General features: G+C 51.6%; 1 protein-coding gene across 1 annotated transcript; it reads right to left on the reverse strand.

Annotated features, from left to right (window-relative positions):
• Positions 1-4,954: 4,954 nt before the first annotated feature.
• EIF4A3 (eukaryotic translation initiation factor 4A3) lies at positions 4,955-18,838 on the reverse strand. The gene is made up of 12 exons (XM_045525779.1): positions 18,614-18,838; positions 15,965-16,037; positions 15,247-15,313; positions 14,425-14,487; positions 13,692-13,824; positions 13,400-13,480; positions 10,086-10,227; positions 9,535-9,673; positions 8,875-8,990; positions 5,556-5,663; positions 5,330-5,457; positions 4,955-5,204 (listed from the first exon to the last, which is right to left on the reverse strand). The coding sequence occupies exons 1-12, from the start codon at positions 18,780-18,782 to the stop codon at positions 5,188-5,190; spliced, it is 1,236 nt and encodes a 411-aa protein (XP_045381735.1). The 5' UTR covers positions 18,783-18,838; the 3' UTR covers positions 4,955-5,187.
• Positions 18,839-23,811: the final 4,973 nt, after the last annotated feature.

Here is a 23,811-nt window from a genome sequence, read left to right on the forward strand (position 1 = left end):
GGTAAGTTCGGTCCAGGCTCTCCCGGGCAAGCCCGAAGGGAGGGTAAGTCCACTGTCCACAGGTCACGGTGCCGGCAGACATCCCTGTCCTTAGCCGGTCAGACACGTCATCTCCCCACAGAGTCGGGGGCCGGGGCAGCCGCCACGCCCCGACCTCTGCAGAGAACCGGGTCATCTCCGTCACCTGAAACCCGGGGTAGGAAGCGCGAGGACCTGCCGCGGAGCAGCGTGTCCACCCGGCGGGCGGCGCCCCGTCCGCAGGGTCAGCTTCCGCGGGCGCAGATGAGCCCGTCCACCGTGCCATGGTTGGGCACATAGGCCGGGCCCGGAGCCCCACGCACCACTTTCACTGTCCCTATCGACATGACGCGTCACCTCACGCCCAGGCTCATCCGTAAGGTGGACACAGCCGTGACGGAGACACCGTCTTGCTTCAGCGCCTCCCCCTAGTCCCGTGTGGGGCCAAGCAGCAGAGGCGTGTCCGTGAGGCAGGCCCGGCCGGACGCTCGGAGGGGATAATGGCCTCGGGTGGCACAGGAGTCCCAGGCGTGAGCCTGCCCGAGGGCCTGGGGAAACCACGTGGGGCAGGTGACAGACACAGGAAGGCGCCCCTGCGCCCACGCCCCCAAGTCACTGGGGAGAACACAGGAGCGGCCCCTCCCTGGGCGGCAGCCACCCACCGGTGCCCTTGGTACCCACCTGCCCCAAACGCCCGGCCAGGCCCCGCCAGGGTCCTCACCTTCTGTGCCACTGGATTCGACCCTTCCTTGGCTGATGTGACAACACACTTCAGACCGGGTGGTTCCTGACAGCAGGAATCTCCCTTGGTGCCGGAGGCTGGAGCCAGATTGGGGCAGCTGCGGCGTCTGCTCCGTCCACACGTGGTGGAAGCCACCACCAAGCCACCTGCCCTGGTCACCCCCCAGAGGCCCCACGTCTCACTCCCTCCCCACTAGGGACATGGTTTCAACTTGGGATCTGGGGGGACACAAGCCTCAGCCCCGCACAGGGGTGGCAGCGGTCCTGGGGGCGGGGTTCGCCTGCTGTCGGGCAGCGCTGTGGGGCTGGGAAGGCAGGCAGCTCTGTCCGCTAAGAGGCTGGGGGTCTACTCACATAGGGTCCCCACGGCACAGCCGTCACGTGGACACTGGCACCTCAAGGTGGCTTCGTCTGTTTTCTGGCCAGAGCCTGGTGCAGGCCCTGCTTCAGCGGGAGCTTGTTAAACAGGTGAATTCTAAAGCCACATGGGTGAGAACCCCGGGAGCCTCGCAGTGGAGACATCCTAGTGCCGGGGTGGTCCCCTGCCACCCACCCTCTGCCCTGGGGGAGGGCACCCCGCGCGGGTCTCACATCCCAGCCCCCCCACTCTCCTCCCAGCCGCCCCCAGAACAAGGCCTGTTGCTGGGGACGAAACACTCTTGGTTGAGGTTCCGGGCAATGAGTTACTGCCTGTGACCAGGGTCAGCTTCACACGTGTGACCTGCACAGGCCCCCAGGGCCCGAGCTCAGAGGGCGCAGAGGGGTGTAATAGTCCACTATCTCCATCTTGATATTCTTAGTAACTTTTTAGCAGGGGACCCTGCAAATTAAGTAGCCTGTCCTGGGGTGGAGATGTTTCTCCTCCTGGTTTATACGTTGGTATAAATTAAGGGAAACGCTCTTTCCCCAACTAGTGGCGAATGATCAGAAGGCCTGGGGCTGACGTTAGAAACCAGCTGAGAATCGTAGAGTGTCAGACGTCAGTCAGGGGCCTGGCGTGGGGCCGGCGGGTCCTTGGTGTTGCGAAGCCATCTGCCCTCCTGCCCACTCGCAGGAGGGATCGGGGTGCTGTCCCAGGCAGCCCTAAGTGTGTCTCAGTTACTTGCAGCCCTCTGTGGGGCAAACCAAAGACACTATCGACTGCGTCGCCTGCAGAGAAGCCCTCTAGCAGCCACCGGCCACCGCAGGGCTTCGTGGGCCTTCTCTCTCTTCTTCCTGACCCCTGCACCGCCTGCCCTCTGAGACCATGGTGGGCGTGGTGGGCGGGGGCCAGAGGGAAAGCGGCTCTAATTGGACAGGTCGGCCATCCGCAGGGCGCCTGGGGGGTGCAGGTAGTGACACACAGCTCAACGTCAACAGAGTGCTGTGGCTGTTCCCTTGGGCTCCTGAGCAACCACGGGTGACGTCAGGAACCAGCAGATGCCAGAACAGCGATTCTAGCTGCGTCCCCAGGCGTGGCTGTGGCAAGAGCAGACCGTCCAAGCCGGCAGAGCTACCGGGACCCTGCTGTCCCAGCGTGCTGGGCACCTGCCGTGGTTTTCCTTTCTTGTGACGTCTGTCTCGGTGTCACGTAACGCCAGCCTCGCAGGTGCCCCCTCGTGTGTTCTGAGGGTCTGCGAAGGGTTGGTGGTAACTGTTTACAGCTTTAGTGGAATTCACGCCCAGGCTTTTCGTCGGGACTCACGTCAGTCTTCCTGCCTGTAGGTCTGTTCCAATTTTGTGTTTCTCGCTGAGTCAGGCCTGGTTGTTCTTTCCAGGAATGTGTCCTTTTTTGTCAAGGTTATCTATTTGTTGGCATAAAATTCCTACTATCCTTATAACCCTTCGTATCCTGCAAGGTCAACTGTAGTAGCACCCCTCGTCCCAGAGTGACTGGAACCGTCTTTTCTTGGTCAGTCTCGCTAAAGACTTGTCAACTGTTGATCTTTACAGAGGACCAACTTTTGGTTTTAATTGTCTCCACTGCTTTTCTTTCTTTATTCCTACTCTCGCCTTGGGCGGACGGTTCACATTTACTGGAGTTACGGGCATGGCTGTTCCGGCCCTAGTCTCGCCTTTCGTCCGCTCCATCCACTTCATGTTCTTTTTCCTCCGCTCAGGCCCCTTTCTGACCACGTGTTGGTTGAGATTCTATTTTGTCTCCTATGTTGGCTATTTCTGTTTCACTTTTTTGACTGCTTTACGGCTCATACCTAAAAATTACTTAGTTTTACACGTGTCACACATCTTTAATTCATCACAATCTGCCTTCAAGCAAAGAATCTTGACAGTATAGGCCTGTGCCTTTCTCTGGCTTTGTGCTATTCTGTCATATATTTTGCTTCTCTATGTGTTGTTATTTTTGTTTTAAGCAGTCTTTAAATCTTACTATAAATACGCCAACAGTGTAAAAATTCCCATTCTATTTCTGTACTAAGACATATACTAAAGGGCCAGGGTTCTGGGAACAGGCTCTACGCTGCTAAAAGGAGTATAAACTGGTACAAAAGTCTTTCTGGAAAGTAATTTGGAAAATACGGCTTGATCCAAAAAACCACTTCTGAAGATTATTTATCCTAATAAATTGTCAAGTGCACGCACACACACGGTATCTGAAAACTGCTTCCCAAGTAAGGGATGCATGGTACAGAGACCGGAAAAGTAGAAGTTTTTAACACATGGAATGTTTATGGCGTATTACTAAGTGAAAAACTTAAGTTACCCAACAGTGGCAAAGTGAGTTGTAATTTTTGTCAAAAAAGTACATACTTTATGTACAAGTACAGATGTACAACATGAGTTAAAATACGAGGACAGTCATCAAATTGTTAAGTGATTATCTTTGGATGGAAAGATTAAGGATGACTTTTTAAAAAACTATACATTTCTGTTTTCTGCAGAGAGGTTATGGTTTGGTAATTAAGTTACATAACCCAGGGTTTTTCTTCTTGTCTTGGCTGCCAGGAACCTCGGGAAGCCCTCAGGGTATACACAGCCACTTCCCCACCCCCCAACTCCACGCTCAGCCGCCACAGGTCACAGGTCACGCCACAGGTCACAGGTCACGGCTGATGCCCTCTGGCCTCCGCAAGGCTTGTGGCCGACTGCACCCCAGCGCCTCCACCAGGTCCCTCCCCGTCCCCTCCCTCCCCTCACCACACCCCCCTTCCCTGCTGCCAGCAGGAGCAACCGAGACCTCGCTCCACACTGGACACCCCAGACTACGGACGCAGAACCGCTCCCTCAAAGGGGACTGACGCGTTCCCTGCCCTCACTGCCCGAGGGCCAGGCCGCTCCTCAGAGGTCTGCACCTACCGGAACCACCAGCATGAACACTTGCTCCACCCTCGTCAACACTTAGAATTGCGGGTTCTTAAATCTTTGACAGTCACCTGCCATTTCCCCATCACTGGCATAGCTGCACACTGTCATGAATATTGTTTTGGGTTTTTCATCACCACCTTCCCAAGACAGCGTGGGAGGTAGGCTAAGCCCATTCCCCTGTTTCCTGCCACCCCCTCCCCGAGTCCCCGGTCCTGCACGGTGCACGACTAATCCCGGATGATTCTTACGGGCAGCGGAAGCGTCTCCTCAGCTGTCCTGCAAGAGTCCCGCATGAGCCCGGCCAGCTCCTCGTCTGCGAGTCTGACAGCAGGTCCCAGCGAGGGAACCCGCACCCTCGCACGCTCTGCTGCCGGGCACCACCGTGACGGGTGGGCGTCATTCCTGTTGCTGCTAACTGCCCCCAACACACCTGAGCCTGGTTCCTGCATAATCACTCTTTGCCAGGAACTCACGAGGCCACCTGGGCCCCTCACACGGGCATGAACGGCATCACCGGGGCGTCTTGTTACCGGCAAGCTCTCAGGGCAGAGGCTGAGCACCTGCGTTTCCACGCGGTTCCTGGTGGGGCAGCTGGGCTGCGGCCATAACGAGCAGCAAGGACCCAGCCACGGTTTCAGTTAGAGGAAATTCCGTTCGTAAACTACGCGATTTCACATGCCTTAAGTTAGAATCACCTGATAAACTTCAAAATATTTCCGAGCTCCTCCAACCCTGGAAATTGAGATTATCCCTACCCAGCTGGGAAAGGGAGAAGCCAGGCAGTTTTGCCATCTCCATTTCAAAGATTAGAAACGGAGAGAAATGACCTGCCTAAGACTACGCAGCAAGTCACCACAGAAGGTGGTCATACCTTAAAAAATATAAACTAGAGTTTATGGCAAAAGTTTTAAATGTTTAATGAAAAAGACTTCGAGCAATGCATTATTTACATGTGGTTAAGAAAACACAGCAGCGGGAACCCTGGGGCTTTTCCTGGGGCGCTGTGAGAAGAGATTTCACATCAACGCCTTTAACAGAGCTGCCCTTAAATATTTCAGAGCAGGAGAACAAACTGGTGGCCCTCCAGCCCCGCCAATCCATCCACAGCGCAGGAGGACTGTCTCTTCAGATCAGATCAGCAACTGAAAGTGGAAAAAGATAGTGATTGAGAGAAAGTACAAACAAAATGAAAATTTGTAAATTTGACTAAGGGCTCACACTAGACTTCTCAAACAAAAGCAAGGCCTAGGGAGGAGCTCTCTCTCACCGTTCATGGGCATCTCGTCGATCTGAGTGGAATAGTACTGCTCGATGTCGCGGAGGATGCGGATGTCGTCGTTCTTGACAAAATTGATGGCCACGCCCTTTCGGCCATATCGACCTGATCTCCCAATTCTTCAGGAATAAAACAAAATTACTTTAGTAAACATACCAAAAAAGGCTTAGGAAATGTATCCACAAAAGTGAAACCAACGAAAAGCCTGCAGCCCTACCTGTGTATGTACAACTCTCTGTTGTTGGGCAGGTCGTAGTTAATGATGAGGGACACCTGAGGGACATCCAAGCCCCTGGCCCAGACGTCTGTGGAAATGAGCACTCGGCTGCAACAGGAAAGGGAACTGGAGTCAGTCACCTCTGCCATGAAAGTAGACTGGACCTGCTCCCAGCACTAATGGACTACGAGCCGAAACACGCCGACCTCCCGCACGCGGGCCGTCTGCAAGCGCGAGGTGTTAGGGCAGCACTAGAAAGCCCTGTTCAGGGCCAGCTGACTTAGGTCATGTGCTCCATCAGATAAAAAAAAATCAGATGTCTTTTAATACCCAACATTTCATTCGTTTAAAGTCAGTCCCAGACCAGTGATGGGGAAAAATATTTTACTTTTGCCTGGCGAAACTTCAATGAAGAGTAACCTCACTGATGTGGGTTCAGCGGCTGCACCATTTGCAAATCGGAAACGCTGCGCAGACCACTGCTGCACAGCTCAGTCTGACACAGGGCGGAGTGCGCCTCCACCACGGAGGTCGGAGGTCAGAGCCCCACGTGCCCGCTGAGCACCTGAAACGTGGCTGGTCTGAAATGAGACCTGCTGTAAGTGCAGAATACACACTAGACTGTGAAGACTTAGTACAAAAAAGGAATGCAAAGAGTCTCATAAATATTTTAACACTAGTTACATGCTGAAATTATATAGTATCTTAATAAATAAAATACATTTATTAAGAATAGAGGCCGGGCATGGTGGCTCATGCCTGTAATCCCACCACATTGGGAGGCCGAGGTGAGAAGACAGCTTGAGCTCAGGAGTTTAAGACCAGCCTGGGCAACACAGTGGCCCCATCTCTACAAAAAATAAAAAATTTAGCTGGGTGCAGTGGCATGCGCCTGTAGTCCCAGCTACTCAGGAGGCTGAGGCAGGAGGATCACTCGAGCCCAGGAGTTTGAGGCTACAGCAGTGAGTTACGATCATGCCACTGCACTCCAGCCTGGGTGACAGAGCAAGACGCTGTCTCTTAAAACACACACACACACACACACACAGACACAAACACACACAGAACAAACTTCACCTGTTTCTTTTTACCTATTTTAATGTGGCTACTAGAAATTTTAAAATTACACGTGTAGCTTGACTTCTATTCTATTGGACATCACTGGTCCAGAAACAGAGTATCAGGGGACAGCAGAACAGGAGACAGACGTTAAAAACACGGGGGAGGGTCCTGCTAGCACATCACACACACCGGGAGTCCCAGAGGGGCAGGAGAGAAAGAGCGGGGCTGGAGAGGATTTGAAATGCTAAGACTGAGAGAATCCAGAAGTCCTACAAATGCCAACAAGAGACAAGAAAACGAAATCCACACTAGACACAGCAGGGTAAACACTGCTGAAAACAAAACACAAAGAAAAACAAACCATCCTACAAAAAAGACATTATCTTTACAGGAACATCAGACCGGCAGCTGATTTCCCAACAGCCGCAGCGAAAGCCAAAGCGCCGTGAACTGCACCCTGGAACTGACCTCCCACCCGGAACCCTCAGCAAGCTCCTCCTTCAAGATGCTGACGGAGACATTTCAGACAAATTGAAACATAATTATCACCAGCAGACCCAAATTAACATAAATACAACAGACATTCTTCAGGCAGAAAGAAATTCATCCAGATGGAAGTTGTAAGTGTCGCTATCTCAAATGAAAATGTTGTGGGCTTAGAAATAAATCAAAATACGGGACACTACTAAGTTTGGGGGGTAAATGAAGTTAGTGCTCCCAGGTCCGCGCGTGTCTAGAAAGACAGTAAAAGTACCAATTAGAAATAGATGCTGAGAACAGAGACGACATGTCACAGCCACACGGCAGCTACTGCACAATATGAAAACACATGCATCTTCCAAAATGAGAAAGAGGGAAAAGGAATAGGGGAAAAAAGGAACCACAGAGAGTATGACAAATGCATTATGAGACGGTCAATTTAAAACCAAGCAGTCACTGGTGAGCTAGCGATGGGGGTGGGTTCTAAGGAAGGCGCTGTCAGGCGACTGGACGCTGTGTGGTCACAGAGCACCGGCACGCACCTGAGGGCAGGGCCCACCATAGCCTCGCCTGCGCTGCAGCCCCGCTCCCGCGCTGGGCGTGCACACCCCAGCAATGCAACACGGTGCTAAGTGTCCCTGTACCTGAACACAGAAGAGGTCTCAAACCACGGTGTAACATGATCTCATGGGACCACTGTCCACACGCAGTCCACCACCGACCAAAACGTTGTGCAACACGACTGTTAATCAGTATTTACGTTAAATGAAACAAGAATAAATGCTCCAATTAGAAGATAACTATCGTAGTTACTAGACCAAAACAAAACAAAAACGCACAACTCTGTTTCCAAGAAATCATCTAAAGCTTAGGGATACGGAAGGATGTAAAAAGCTGAGATGTGCTAAGGGAACACCACCCAAGGCAGAGCTGTGTGGCTCCATCAGACAAGCAGCTTTCATGACAAAAAGGATCGCACAGAGACAGACACTTCCACGGTAAGCTAAATTCTTCAGATATCACAATTCTACAATTACACATGGTCCTGGACTAGGTAAAGCAAACATAGAACCACGAAGAGGATGACCTTGTCCACCCACTCTCAGCACTGGTAACACAGCGGAGAGAAGAGTGAGAACGCGGCTGAACTGCAGGCACGATCAGCAGCGATCGCTGACAGGCGCACCTTCCCGCAGGCCTTCCCGACCCACAGGCCCTCCCGACACGCAGGCCTTCCCGACCCGCACGCCTTCCCGACCCGCAGGCCTTCCCGACCCGCAGGCCCTCCCGACACGCAGGCCTTCCCGACCCGCAGGCCTTCCCGACCCGCAGGCCCTCCCGACCCGCACGCCTTCCCGACCCGCAGGCCTTCGCAACTGGCCGTAAGCTGGGCCACAAAACAACTTGGAGTAACATTCAAAGGAAAGAAACCTTACAAACCACGTTCTCTGACCACTGTGGAATTAAACCAAGAACTAATCACAGAAAGATGAAGAGAAAACCCCCATTTATTTGGAAGTGAACACCCTTCTAAGTAAGGTGAGCAACCCAGCCAGTTCAGGCCAGTCATCTCCCCAACCCGCATCGCACAGGAGCGCAGGGCTCCCATGTCCCACAGGGTCACCTGCTCTCCCCGAGCCTCAGCCCTGCGGGGAGGGGGCAGCGTCCCCCAGGGTTCCGGGGCAACGGGACCAGGGTAGTGCGTGTCAAGTGCTGAACACGGCGAGGCACCGGGACTGGTGTGCCCAGAACCAGGCACCGAGCGCAGCCGACTGACCTGGCGCCGGACCGGAACTCCTTCATGATGGACTCGCGCTCCTTCTGCGGCATGTCCCCGTGCATCGAGGACACAGTGAAATTGGCTTCTCTCATCTTCTCTGTCAGCCAGTCAACCTTCAAATCAGATCAGAGATGCGTATTCAGGGCTTTATTCCAATTTGCAGAAGTATGAACACTCCTGGAGCAGCTGCCCTCCCAGCTCAGACCAATCTCACTGGACGTGCAGAAAACTCACCTTCGCACAGCACGTCGCGGGCTCTCTTACAAAACTCTCTTAATTCATTTGTTCCGTATGGCAATTCTTTTATGGGGGGGGACATGTCTGATTATTCTCATTTGAAATTTAAATTCAAGTCTTGTGAGAACACAGCCCAACTGCTTTTCCCTTTCCAGGACAGCGGCCAGTGGTTCTCAGCCGCGCCGGCGTGTTAGCATCCCTGGGGAGCTGACACTGCTGGGGCTGGGCCCACCTTAAACCAGCCAAACATGAACCTTTAGGGATGGGACCAACATCAATATTTTTGTACATAAAGCTTTACTGGGACACAGCCTCGCTCGTTCCTTTGAATATGGCCTACGACTGCTTTCCCAACACAGACAGTACCCAGAAAACCTACTGTGTATTACCTGGGCCTGCACAGAAAAAGCTGCACCTTACCTTCCTCTTGGTGTTGCAGAAGATGACCGCCTGCGTGATGGTCAGCGTGTCGTAGAGATCACACAGGGTGTCAAACTTCCACTCTTCTCTCTCCACTGCCACAAAAAACTGTTTGATGCCTTCCAGGGTCAGTTCATCACTGGTGGGCAGAGACAGACCCTGTCACACACACACCCTTGCGACCGGGACTGGAGGGCTCTGGGGAGGGCCATGCCGCCATCGCCCGCAGCTTTGCCAGGCAGGTCACCACGCGTCCCACAGCTGCCCCAGCCACAGTCCCGTCCCGTCCCCATTGCCACCACACAGGTCTGCATTCTGGATCTGCCTGTTCACAATTTGCACCACCTCAAATATGCTTCTAAACAAAACACACTGATAACAACCCAATACTGGAAACCAATTTTTAAATCTAGAATTACTTGGTCAAAGAAGAAAGAACATTACAATAGCTTGTTTTTCAAAAAAGAAAATTAAAAAACTTTTCATATTTTGAACGCCTTTACAAATGCAACCCAGTATTTTAGCAACACCCGAGAAGAGAGTGCTCTTACCGTTTCACCAGGATGCGGATTGGGTCCGTCATGAACTTGTTGGTCATCTCCAGGATTTCGTGGGGCAGCGTGGCACTGATGAGGACCACCTGCGTGGCCGGAGGCAAGTACCTGTACACGTCATAAATCTGCTCTTTGAAACCTGGAGGGGGAGCAAGACACCAGGGGATGTTTTAGGCTGCGCGTGTGGGAACAGAAGCTGCCCAACAAAATCCACATCGGCTGGACGCTGAACCACAGTAGGGTCCAGCGGCCAGGAACCTCCCCTCTGCAGAACCAGGCGGCATCCACACATTCTCTCTTCCACCCGCCACCCCACCCGGGTGCTTGCTGGTTGAGGGAACCCAGTTTTCTCCTTGTTGTGTCTTCAATCTGAGGTGCTGTGGGGACCGTGGGCCCACCCCGAGTCTTGGATGCCACACATCAAAAGCAACAGAAATGCCAGCCCTGAGTCACCCACAACTAGGAAGCCTATGGGGGCAGTCGTGACTCGGTGCCACCTGCTGCTGCCCTGGGAGTATTTGTGGCCACATCTGCCACACTTTAAAGAGAATCCAGAGATCTGGATTTTTACACAAAATCTCTTAATTAAGAAAACGTTAGCAGCTTATTGTATCACATTATTTAACACGGCACAGGCTGAAGAAACACACCGGCCGGCAAGCAGGACCTGGCCCCGGGCACCACAACGCAGCCTCTGCCACGCCTGGGAGGGACCCCCGGCGGCCCGGCCTCCTCACCGCGGGCTGCTGACAGCTGCAGGTTCTGATTCCCTAAACCGTGGAGCCCAGGTCTGCATTTCCAGCAGGTCCCAGGGGACACAGATGCACTGGTCTGGAGACCTCTCTTTGAGAACCTCTGCCCTAAGGGACAGGAGCCCAAAAGCCACCCACCACCAACCAACGGCGTCCTCAGAGGTGAAAGTGACTCTACTGAGTGCCTTGTAAGAACTGAACCTTTAACTTGACCAAGGAGCAGGACCTTCACACGGGACCCCAGACAGGTGTGTTGGGGCAGGGGGCACTCCAAGCTCGGGGTGAGAGGCAGCCCGCGCACTGGCTTCTGGGCCCCTCAGGAACTGCTCGGGAACCCGAGGCCCAGGAAAGTGACCCCAGAGTGTTCTCCGTGTGCTGCTGGCTGCTGCCCAGACGCAAAATCCTCGCTTCACAACGCAGGTGCCTCACGCTCCATTCCGGTGACACTCCCCGGTCACTGTTCTAGGGGACTGCCATCACCTAGCGGTCCTCCCTACCTGTCCTCATTTGGGGAGAACATGAAAAACCTAAAAAGTATACATCTGAATCATGTCTTCAAGAGTGGAAACAGCCCAGACAGCCAACAAAATAGAACCGGCTGTATAAATCATGGGACATGCCCACAACAGAGTACCTGCTGCCACAAAAATGGGTTGCATTTTTCTTACCATGGACAGGTAAGTTTATTAAAAAGCAGATTATGAAAAATGGCACACACAAAATGATTCTAAGTTTGTTAACTACAGTTGTGTACAAAAAAGTCTGAAAACACATGTTTTGTGATTTTTATTTTTAAAAATTGTGTCTTTGCAATGAATATATATTTGCTTACATAATGAAAAACTATAAAAGGCCTTTGTAAAAAGCCTGGGCCCCCTCTGGCCTTGTCCTCCATCAACTCAAGACTCCCCTCTGGCCGTTTCTGACTCCAGTGACAACCGGCCCTCGGACCAGGCTGCCAGCCGTGGTCTCCGTGTGTCCAGTGAACAGGTGAGCCTTCCCTTCACCGGCATGCTCACAGTCCCAGGTGTGCCGTGTGGCAGGCTCCCCCGCATTCTGGATAAAAACTAACTCGAGACACACGACACACGGCGAAGTGCAGAAACGGAGAGCAGGAAGCAGGACAAGCCCTGGGTCTGGAGAAAAAGGTCAGATGTACACAGGGAATGTGACACCACAGGCTTAGGCAGGGGCCACTGTAGGTGGCACAGCACAGGAAAAAACCCCAAAGAAATTACGCCTGGGTCTGTCATCTGGGAACCCTGAGTGAAGCCAGCACGGAGGAGATGGTCACCTACAGCACACTCTCGGGCCACGGCAGCCAACGTCAACCTCTTCTGGGAAAGCAGGACTGCCTGGCGCGGACACTCAGCTCTTCTACCGGGCCCCAGAGGGCCAAGCAACTCACCTCCAGACTCGCGTCAGGAAGGTCACGAGTTAATGCCAGAAACAACAAAATCCTCCACCTCCACACCATCTTCCTTTAACAACAGTTTCCATTACACAAAGACTTAACACAGAAACACCATGAAGAGAACTGAAATGTATTCAAGCTTAAGTGCTGGTCTCGCTGGTTTCTTATTTCGAAAGCAAAGCACCCACCCAGCAAGTCTGTGTGGCTGGTAACTGATCCTGTCCACTTTTTAAGAAGAACTCAGAGAACCCTGAAGGAGAACAGTGGAAGCAAACAAGGAGGAGGCAGAACTCGGACTTGCTCCAGGTCACAGACGTGCCCCAGGCTGGGCCCGGGCAAAGGGATGTGTGACCTGCACGTAAAAAATCCTAGAACCAGCCATGCTGGCAGGCGCACGCAAGGATGGTAACGTCCTCGTCTTTCAGAGGCAAGTCTACGTACATGTGTACACACCCCTGTTTTCCACACACACCCCTACGTACCTGTCTAGAACAAGGTTCACCTAATGTTAAGGACGCCATTTCTAGGTAGCGGGATTTGGGGTGTTTCTCTCTGGTGGGAGGAGGCAGACTTTTCTATACTACCTAAATCCTGTAGAAAAGCTTTTTAGTCATACTTGATTAGCTTTAAGTAAATAAATAAAAAATGTTTTTTAGAAAACCATTTTTTGTGTATACACTTTTTAAAAATTAATTATATGCAGAGGCATTTGGCCTTTGTAGCCTGAGCAGGGAAGAGCCACACTTCTCACAGGATAAATGTGTGCCCATCAGGAGAGCTCTACGCTTCCCAAACAAACTCACGGGCACGCACGTTCATCCCCCTCGCCCCTGCTGAGGCCAGGCGTCCCCAAGGGCTCCGTCTCAACCCTGCGCCTGACACGGCTGTGCCCACCTACCAGAGCACGGTGCGCGCCATCCGTCTGGGCCAGGAAGCTGCCCTCCTGGCTGACTGGTCTCACAAACCCACACCATAAAAAAGCAAACCGGGAAGTTTATGTTCGTAATTGCCCCCCAAGGCACAACTGTTTTTCCATAAAGAAAATACTATTCGTACTCAGAATGCTTCCATTAGCTACATGTTTCAATTTCACCCTGTGAAAATTTAAGAATTATGTCAGTAGAAAATTCTTTTGTTACTCATACCTTTATTCAACATTTCATCAGCCTCATCCAAAACCAACATCTTGATAGCTCGTGTCCTTAAACTTCTTCGACGAATCATATCTACAAAATTAGGTTTTGAAACAATTACACCTGTGGCTACAAGGAAAGAGCAGAGTGGGCCTCACAGCATTGCAGAGACCCTCCCTCCCCCACCAGTGACCCAGATGTAAAAATCCACCTGCAGACACCAGACTGAAAACTGTCCCGTATCACTTAAGCACTTCTTACAATTACTACTTGCAGCACAATTTTTATAGACAAAGGCGCTTACCAAAGACACGCCCTGGTGTGCCTGCGACAACATGCTGCCCATAGTCCAGTTTCCTGATGTCCTCGCCCACGTTGGTGCCCCCGATGCAGGCATGGCACTGGACGTTCATGTAGTCGCCGAGAGCGAGCAGGCCCTGAATCAAAACCCAGGTTCATGTCCAGGGCATTATAAACTCAGAAACATCTGAATCTCCCCAAAAACGGAGATCACTTCTATTCCAATTTAAGATGATCACCAATCATTACCAATGTCATCATTTATACCATAAAACCACAAAATTCTCCTCCTAGTCTTTGTCAAAATGAAGTTAACTTTGCTGGTTTCTCATTACAAAAACAATACATATCAATCAGAAATTATGTAAAATTCGTAACTCTATCTACCAAAGGCAACAATATTAACACCTTTATAACCTTCCCAAATATATATTAATAACATCCAAATATAAAACAGTTAGAACTGTTATTACTAAAACGGATTTTTTTGTTATTGTTGAAAAAAGCACATTCCTAAGGCTGCAAAAACCTGTAAACTGAAAGCTACACTAAAAATGACTTAACACAAACCAGCAGTTCACACAATATACAATGGTTTACAGCAAAATGTTAGAAATCAGGGAAAAAATTTGGAGGAAACTGAAAAGCAAGGCTAGATTAAGTAAACCAGCTGGTGTTTTACACTAAATCACAAAGGACACTTGCAAACAGGACCCCACCACCTCCAACACCCTCACCTTCTGGATCTGCACAGCCAGCTCTCGCGTGGGGGCCAAGATCAGAGCCTGGGTTTCACGAACCTGATGGAAAGGTCCGTCAGAAAAAAAGAATCCTCAGTCTTGTCAAGGGGGACCGCAGGAACTCACACCCAGATCTACTTTAGGTGTTATCTCACAGTAACCATACTCTGATTTCTGACAGAGGTAAGCAAATCTTAACGTTATTCACACTGCAAATTCAGCAAACATGTCACTTAGGATTCTTGTTTGCCAACAAGAATTTCCTCTAGTTTTTTTTTTTTTGAGACAGAGTCTCACTCTTTTTGCCCGGGCTAGAGTGAGTGCCGTGGCATCAGCCTAGCTCACAGCAACCTCAAACTCCTGGGCTCAAGTGATCCTCCTGCCTCAGCCTCCTGGGTAGCTGGGACTACAGGCATGCGCCACCATGCCCGGCTAATTTTTTCTGTATATATTTTTAGTTGGCCAGATAATTTCTTTCTATTTTTAGTAGAGACGGGGTCTCGCTCTTGCTCAAGCTGGTCTCAAACTCCTGACCTCAAGCGATCCTCCCGCCTCGGCCTCCCAGAGTGCTAGGATTACAGGCGTGAGCCACCGCGCCAGGCCTCCTCTAGATTTTTTTAAAAATTCTCAGTTTAAACAAAAAAAGTTATGACACGATATTATTTAGCTCAGATATTAATGTACACTTAAGATCTTCTTAACATATTTAAGTCAGTACAACTACAGAATTTTAAAACTGTACTTTTTGAACACTGTAATTATGGAAGAAAAATCAAGTGTATCCTAGGATTAAAGAGCAGTTTAAGAGTGGCAGATTACCTGAATATCCAAACACTGAAGCACTGAAATACTGAAGGTGGCTGTTTTGCCTGTGCCAGACTGAGACCTATTTGAGAAAACACGGTAAGTGGGATTTGGAGGGGGACGCATGCCACTGTCCCCCTCTGCACCTCCCTCCAGGGGTGGGCTCCAGAGGCACTGGGGCTGCTTCTTCCAAGCAGATGCCTCCTCCCATCCCAACATCTTAATTGCAAGGGGGCGGGACTCAGGTATAGCATCTCAACTTTTAAATCCCCGCAAGGACAGTAAATGTGGCTTTTGCATCGGGGGCCATGGAGCCGTACAATCTGTAACTTCAAGAGGTGTTTTACAGGTGGCAGAAAAAGGGGGACTCTCTTTTATGCAAATACAATTCTTTTCTATGATTGTGGACTAAAACTATCCTCTAAAAAATTTTATAATAGAGGCTTTTTAGAAAGCAGGCAAATGAGGAATAAAGCCATTAAAAGAGCATTATATACAATTCCACATGTTGACTGATAGCTACACAAAGCTGGCTAAAAAAAATAAAACAAAACCTTCTATATTAGAGAACACAAAAATTAAAAAAATTTAAAATCCTGCAGCTAAAGTCAGGGAAAGAGCTGGGCCCGAGTGTACAGAAACTGAGGAGACAGAGTTGTCCTCGCAAAGCATCTAACCGCACATGCCTCCCCGCCATAGGTCTAGCTGCCACTCAGCTAGCGGGACAACTTACTGCGCGATGACGTCTCTTCCTTTAATTATCTGCTTGATGGCTCGCTGTTGGATTGCTGATGGTTTTTCAAAACCTGCAAGATAACACAGAAAAAATTAGCTCTCACCATGGTGACAGCATTAAAACCATATACCTGGCCGGGCGTGGTGGCTCATGCCTGTAATCCTAGCACTCTGGGAGGCCGAGGCGGGTGGATCATTTGTGCCCAGGAGTTCGAGACCAGCCTGAGCAAGGAGTGAGACCCCCGTCTCTACTAAAAAAATAGAAAGAAATTAGCCAAACAACTAAAAATATATAGAAAAAATTAGCCGGGCATGGTGGCGCATGCCTGTAGTCCCAGCTACTTGGGAGGCTGAGGCAGTAGGATTGCTTGAGCCCAAGAGTTTAAGGTTGCTGTGAGCTAGGCTGAAGCCACGGCACTCTAGCCCGGGCAACAGAGTGAGACTCTGTCTCAAAAACAAACAAACAAACAAACAAAAAAAAAAACAAAACCATATACCATAAACTCCTCAAAGGCAGACATGGCTTTTGTTTTTTCAACCACCAACCCCTACTAACCCTGCCCCCCGGCCTAACCCAATGTTTGTCACAGTAAGCTCTCAAGGCACAGGTGCTCACTGAATTGGGCTGAAGTGGATTTTTATACTAATATGAGATATTATTTGTAAACATAAAATATTTGTAAAAGGAACATCAAATTGTATACTACATAGACACCAGTTTTGTTTCTAAAAAAATCTCTAGGGCTTGCAGGTTCTGGAAGTATGGGCACCAAACATCATTGGTGGTTACCGCAGAAGAGCAGGGTGGGGAGCTCACTTTTTACTCTAATGATGTCTGTATTGTTTGATGATATCACCAACAACCTACATTTTTTGTGTATCACTTTTTAAATTAAAAACACAAAGTCCAGTGACACTGTAGTCACTGCTCTTCCCTATTAGCTAGGATTAAGTCTATGTGTTGCTCGTGTGGTCTCCAACTGTACTTAATCTGCTGGGTTCGGCCGGGCGCGGTGGCTCACGCCTGTAATCCTAGCACTCTGGGAGGCAGAGGTGGGTGGATCCTTTGAGTTCAGCAGTTCAAGACAAGCCTGAGCAAGAGCGAGACCCCGTCTCTACTAAAAAATAGCACTCAAATAAAACTTTCTGTACTAAACTCTCTTTTAATTTTTTGGTAGTAGTTTTTAAAATATGACACAATTTCTCATCGTAACACAAAAGTAAATATAACAGATGACTTAAACTCCTCATGAAGTACATGAATATGACACCAGAAAGGTATCTTAGAGCAGGGATGCCCTGGGTGCCAAGATGGCAGGTGGGGCTGTCTGCCTCAGCGAGGCCTGGCTGCGGTGCTTTCCTGCCATCTCCCATCACCTCAGCAACTGCAGTTCACTCTGTCTAAACTGTCTGGGCATCAAGAACTGCTGGATAAAAGATGTCTCAGCCCCAGGCATTAAACACAATCAACGCTGGTAATTCCCATCTGCATCCCCAACCTGACCTCTTCCCCAGGCTCCCAACTTATACAGACACCTGGCTGCAGCACATCTCCACCTGGATGGATCACAGACCTCTCAGACAGACCAAGGCGGAGCTCCCGATTCTGCCTCCCTCCGGGGCTGCCTGCCGAAGCAGACGTCTGCAACAGCACCCACCTAGTCACTCAGAGCACCAAGGACTCACACTCCAGTCCTCCCTCCTCTGCCGCTCACATTCAATCCATCAGCCAAGACCGTTAGCGCTACGTACTCCATCTCCAACGCAACACCACTGCCTCTCCCCTGGACTGGAACAAAAGCTCCCAACTCATCTCCCTGCTTCCTCTCCTCCTTTCTCACCTCACCCCAAGTCCAGACACCCAGAATAACCTCTGACACTGTAAATCTGATCGTGTTACTTTGCTGTTAACACCCTCCAGTGGCTCTCCACTGCACTCAGGAATGAAGTTCAAAGTCTTTTTCACCATGTGTCTTCACTAAATTGGGCTCCTGCCTATCCCTCCAAAATTCCACCACAAGGAGTTTCTTTCTCTTCCTAGAATGCACCCGGCTAAGGGTTGCAAGGCCCTGGCACCAGCTGTGCACTCTGCCCTGACCGCTCCTCCCTCTGCTCGTAACAGGCTCCCAGTCCAGATCCCGGCTCAAATGTTATCCCCTCCTGACAGCCCGCTGGCCTATCTGCTCCACTAATTCTCTCCTCCCCGAAGTCCTACTCTACTCAATCACCCCGCCTCATGTTCTCCATAGCAACAGATGCCTGAAGCAACCTTGGTTTTATGTTGTCCTTCTTCCAAAGAAAATTAAGCTCCGTAACGGCACGAACCTATCTGGTTTACCGCTAAACCCCCAATGCCCACAGCAACTAACAGGTACAAAAGTTATCCGCCGAGAGAACGACTCGGAAGCGCCGGGAAGACTCTACAGCCCCTGCTGGACCCAGATCGGCGCCCTCCCTGCACGAGGAGCAGGCACCGAACGAATCCACGCGAATCAGGTGGCGACCGGGTGCCGGGGGCCAGGGTCGCATGTCATCGGGCCCGGGGCCTCGGCCCTGGCCCTGCTGAGGCACCAGTAACCCGGCCGAGAACCCGTCCGCGCCCCCGGGACCCCCAGCCGGCCCCGCACTACGGCCCGCGCCCACCGACCGTAGGCGTAGATGCCGCGTAGCAGGTCCTCCCGCAGGCCCATAGTGTCGAACGTGGGGGTCACGTCCACCTCCTCGCTGGTCTCGAATTCCACTTTGGTCATGTCTTCCTCCTTGAGCAGCCGCTTGCGCGCCGAGCCCGAGGTCGCCATCGTGGCCGTGGCCGCCATGATTCCGACCCGTTCAGAGCAGAGCGCGCGCCGCGGCGGAAACCGGAAGCAGACCCGCGGCGCCACCAAGAGAGACTGACGTCACCGCGCGCGCGAGCGTTGGACGTGCGGCCGTGCGTGCGTGCGCCGGGGTCGCGCTTTGGGAGGGGCGGGGCGCTTCTTGTCACGTGAAAGGGGGAAAGGGCGTTTGTTTCCGGGATAAGGGCGTTGTTGCTGCTCTCGCGAGATATGGGGCTCCCGCGGTGTCTCACTCCCCGCCCACCGCCTTATAAATGGTGTGCGGAGGCGGCAGGGGAACAGGTGTCTTATGTGTGCGTCGTCGTGCTTGCGATCTCTGTGCCGGGCGGCGGCGTCGAACCGGAGCTCCCGGGAGCAGGCTGAGGGCCGAGCGCGGTGCCAATGCCCGGCGCGGGGTTCTGGCGGTTCCGCCCGGAGGGAGTAACTAGCGCTCGGGTCTCCGCCCGAGTCCGTCGCTCTCAGGCGGGCGGCGTCGGTGACAGCGCGGGCCCAAGGCTCCGTTACCGCGGCCGCCCGCGGGGCGCTTTGGGGAGTTGGGTCCCGGATAATTGGCCTGCTGGCGAGCGTGCCTGCGGGCTGCCGCTGCCGCCGGAGTGTTCAGGTTTGCAGGGCGGAACGTCTGTCCCGGACCTGGACCTGCAAGTGCAGGTGCTCACCCTCCCACGGTTGCATGCGGACGCCAGTGACGCAGTGCAAGCCAAGGATGTAAAGTATCTTGTCGACTAAAGAAAAATTATTAAGCTTTTAAAGAGTTAAAGTTAGTTTTGTGCAGCAGTCTTACCTCGGTGGACCGAGGCCCGCCGTCCAGAACAGCCCTCAGGGAGGGTCGCTGGGGCACAGGCCCCGGCCCACTGCTAGATGCCGGCGGCGGGCTCGGTACGTGCCAAGCCGCGCCAGGCTAGCTCAGAAGCGACGCTGAAGCGGGACCACGTCGAGGCGCGGGTGTGAGAGCACATCTGGTTACAGAGTACAGCGGCGCAGTCGCTAGCCCCACCAGTCATTATCTTATGGGTAGGACAAAGCAAGGACGGGGGTCATTTATCTTTTAAGGAATACAGCGACCGCAGGCGCGTGACGGGGAGCCGCGTGTTCTATTCCGTTTTGCCTTCCAGGCTTCCCTCCGGAGAGATGCACGCTGTCACAGTCAGGGGTTGCGAAATTGTGCTGACAAGTAGAAATGAGCAAACACGACTGCTAAGGTCGTTACTTTGTCTCACAATCTCATGAATAATTTTCATGTTGATTGTTGAAATGATAATATTTTAGGTATACTGGGTTCAATAAAATATACTATTTAAATTAATTATGTCTGTTTCTTTTTATGTCTTTAAATGTGGCTACTAGAAAAAATTTTAACTCTATTATTGGACTGCTGCTCTATGTACTTAAACGCTGGCAGGAAGGGTGAGGAAAGTAAATTGAGGATTACTGGCTTTAAGAATTCTAGTATTAAATTATTGCACTCTTCTGCTAAGTGCAATATCATTGCCTCTCTTGCACTTGTTCAAAGTTTTTTAGTCTTATTCATGATCTTACTAGACTTGTGGTTTTCCTCTACATTTTTGTGAGTAGATGATCAAACATTTTACACCATTTTCCTGGTGATGTTGTTTATGCCATATCTGAAATCTCATTTTGAGGCTGCTTCCTTGTTGGAGAGCCAATAGCTTTTTAGCCCAGAGTTCATGAAAATGACAGGAGCTGGGACTCAGTGCAATCACTGGGTGAAGGATGCTCTAGGGAAACCATGGAGCATGAACAGACATGGTTCCTCCTTCCTTGAGAGTAACTGGGTGAGGTGACCGCCCCCCCCCACCAATATAAACAGTGTGGGAGGTGAGCCGGAGACAGGGGTGCTGGGATGAATCGTAATGGGCCTGTCCACCTCTGTGACCAGGAGGCCTCTTTTCTTAGACACCAAGGGGTCCTGGGGACAATAAGGAGTGTAAATCTACTCTTTGGAGAACGCAGAGCTAGAAGGCAGTGCAGGAGATCATGGAAGACCCGCGTTTTTATTATGTAGGAGAGGGGACTGTGGGCAATTGCACAAGAATAAGAACTCTTAGTAGAAGAGATTTTCCCTGTTAAAATACGGTACCTGCTTTTACAAGGTCTACATGATGTTCACTGGATTACAGTGTCAGTATGATTCGAAGACCCTCATTTTATTTTGTGGATAGCAGGCAGTTACAATCTAGTCAGTGTGTGTTGAGAACATACCTTAGTTATGTAACCTATTTGTTAATAAAATATTTGTTCTGTGTAGCTATGTTATGCTGCACATAGCGTCTACTTACAAAGCAAGAATTGACCACCTACTCGGCTATCCGTACACAAGTTCCCTGTTTAAACTTCCAGGTTAATCTTTCAATTCTTATCAGAAACCTCAATCACCATTCCAAGTAAAGGGTACAGACATATATCTTGTCTTGTCTCTTTTATTAATGGAAAAATTAAGGTCCAGTCTGAGAAGTTCAAGTGCCCTACAGCAAGGCCTAGAAAGAGGCCCAGCTCTGAGTTCCCTAAACAGTGGCTTTATAGAGCCTGGGCTCTTCCTCCCTGGGCCCCTCGGTCAAGAAAAGAGGCCTCCCAGTCTCAAAGGTGCGGGTTAAGCTCTGTCTCAGCTGCTTGCTCTCTTGGCACCTCACTTCCCACACTGTTTCTGTTTTGGGGAGGGGGTCTAATCTCCAGGAGGGCAGGGGACACGTCTATTTAGTCCCTGCTGTTTCCCTAACCCACAGTGGGTGTTCAGGAAATAGTTGCTGCCTTGCTCACTGCGTGGACGTCCAGGGCAAGAGGGAGGGACACAGGACACAGTCCCAGCCAGTCAGGAGTATCGTGAGCTCTGGCAGTTGCTGCATGGGAGACAGGAATAGCCCAGAAGTTGCCACCTCTCAGAACCGAACCCGTCCCTTCTGCCCACGTTGGCTGCTGGAGTCAGGGCGGGGAAGGTTGGTGCTGCTGGCTTTTCCAGGAGTGGAAGAGGTCCGGGGACAGCGCTGCTCGGCTGGGCTGGGTTCACCTGAGTCATCACTGCAGGAGTTGATGTCCCAGATAGAAGGAACCTGGATCTGATCCCAGGGGCAAGAGGCTGTCCAGAAGAGTGACTTCCTGTCAGACGTCCCCACCTGTCACCTGGTATTAAATGCTGTTCCTTTCTAGGCACAGCCTCTCTAAACCTACCCAGCTGGGGTGGGGCACCTTACTGCTGTCCCGACTCCGGGACCCCGCCCTGGTGCCTGGCATCCAGCAGATGTGCAGGGAACACCTCTCCTGTGCTCTCTCTTCCAGCTGCTGGACTTAGTGGTGGCACCTGCCCCCACGGAGTTTTTGTTCCAGATGACGACAAAACTGACAAAACACAAGTATGTAAGATAATCACAGGTTTTAGAATGCTGTGATGCAAATGCAATAAGGTAAAGTGGAAGGGAATTAATGGGTTGCTGATTTACCTGGGTGGCTGGAGGAAGGTGCCACCTGAGTTGACTCAAGAGTAGGTGGCCATGGTGACCCTAAGGGGCAGAGTGTTCCAGGAAGAAGGGAGAGTGAGACAGGTGTGAGGCCAGCACGGACTGAGGGACAGAAGGCCCTGGTGGTGGTAGCATAAGGAATGCAGGTGGGGGGGATGGGAGGAGCCGTGAGCTGGGGACAGATCACATAGGGTCTCATAGTGAATGGAGTTTAAATGTGCATTGGTTGCCATAGGAGCCACTTCGGGGTGGTCTGTCTTTGAGGGGAGAGGCGTGCCTTCTGATAAAGAGTTTAGAAAGATGGTCTGGCTGGGAGGCCACGGGCAGAGGTGGAAGTGGTGGTTGGAGGGCTTAGGAGATGTTCCAGAGTGAGCCCGGCAGGGCTGATGGCTGGGATGGCGGGGTCGTTAGGCTGGAGAGGATGAAGATCAACACCTGGGTGTCTGGGGTGAGCCTTTGGTGGCACAGGCGGAAGCTGGGGGGCAGGACTGCTTAAGCCCGGGATCTGTGATCAGCCACTGCACTCCAGCCTGGGTGACAGGAAAATCCACAGAGATGTAAGGCAGATGGGTGGTTGCCGGGGGAATGGCGGGGGCGGGAGAGGGGGTTTGGGGCTGCTTAGTTGGTGTGGGGTTTCTTTTTGGTGTGACAAAAATGTTTTGACCAGGCACGCTGGCTTGTGGCTATAGTCCCAGATGCTCCGGAGGCTGAGGCAGGAGGATCCCTTGAGCCCAGGAGTTTGAGGTTGCTGTGAGCTAGGCTGACGCCACGGCACTCACTCTAGCCCAGGTGACAGAGCGAGACTCTGTCTCAAAAAAAAAAAAAAATAGCAGAAACCCTCTGAGGTTCCTTTCACCTTCAGTGCACTCTGCCAGCTTTTCTTTGTGTTTTCTGTAACTATCTAGAACTTTCTATGTGCCCAGTGGAGTGGCGAGTGATTTCCCACGGTGAGGAAGGTTCCGTTGTTAGTCAGAAAGCCAAGCCTTGGGTGGGGCGGCTGGTGCCCAGCAGCGCTGAGACCCCGTCGGAGAGCCCGTGCCTGCAGCTGACCTTGGAGCCCGTGTTCTTGCTCACTCTGCCCGAGTGGCTGCACCCTCATCTGTGTCACTCACCAGGAGGAAGAGATTTGGGGTGGAGTTGCCGTCATGATAATCCTAAAAGCACTTCCTCCTCGGGCCACAGAGTCACGGTTTCCCGTCTTTCCTGGTCAATGTCTGCACCAGTGGGAAACAGGCTCCCACCGGTTTCCAGGACTTACGGAACATCACTGCCCTAGCGGTGGGGACACAGCAGAGAACAAGGACAAGAATTCTTGTCCTCGGTACGTGACAGGCTTATAGTGGGAGGTGGGCAAGAAACCCACCTGGAATGACGCACGCTGTGCTGGGCAGTGAGCCCAGCAAAGAACACGGAGCCAGGGCAGGGGCAGGGAGGCCAGGTGGGAGGTCTGCGAGTCCACACAGGACGAGCGGAAAGGCCTCTCTGGGAAGGTGGCGCTTGAGTGCTGAGGAGGTGAGGAAAGGAATGTTCCAGGCCAAGGG

The sequence above is a fragment of the Lemur catta genome, chromosome 15, assembly GCF_020740605.2.
Source record: "Lemur catta isolate mLemCat1 chromosome 15, mLemCat1.pri, whole genome shotgun sequence".
NCBI lineage: Eukaryota > Metazoa > Chordata > Mammalia > Primates > Lemuridae > Lemur > Lemur catta.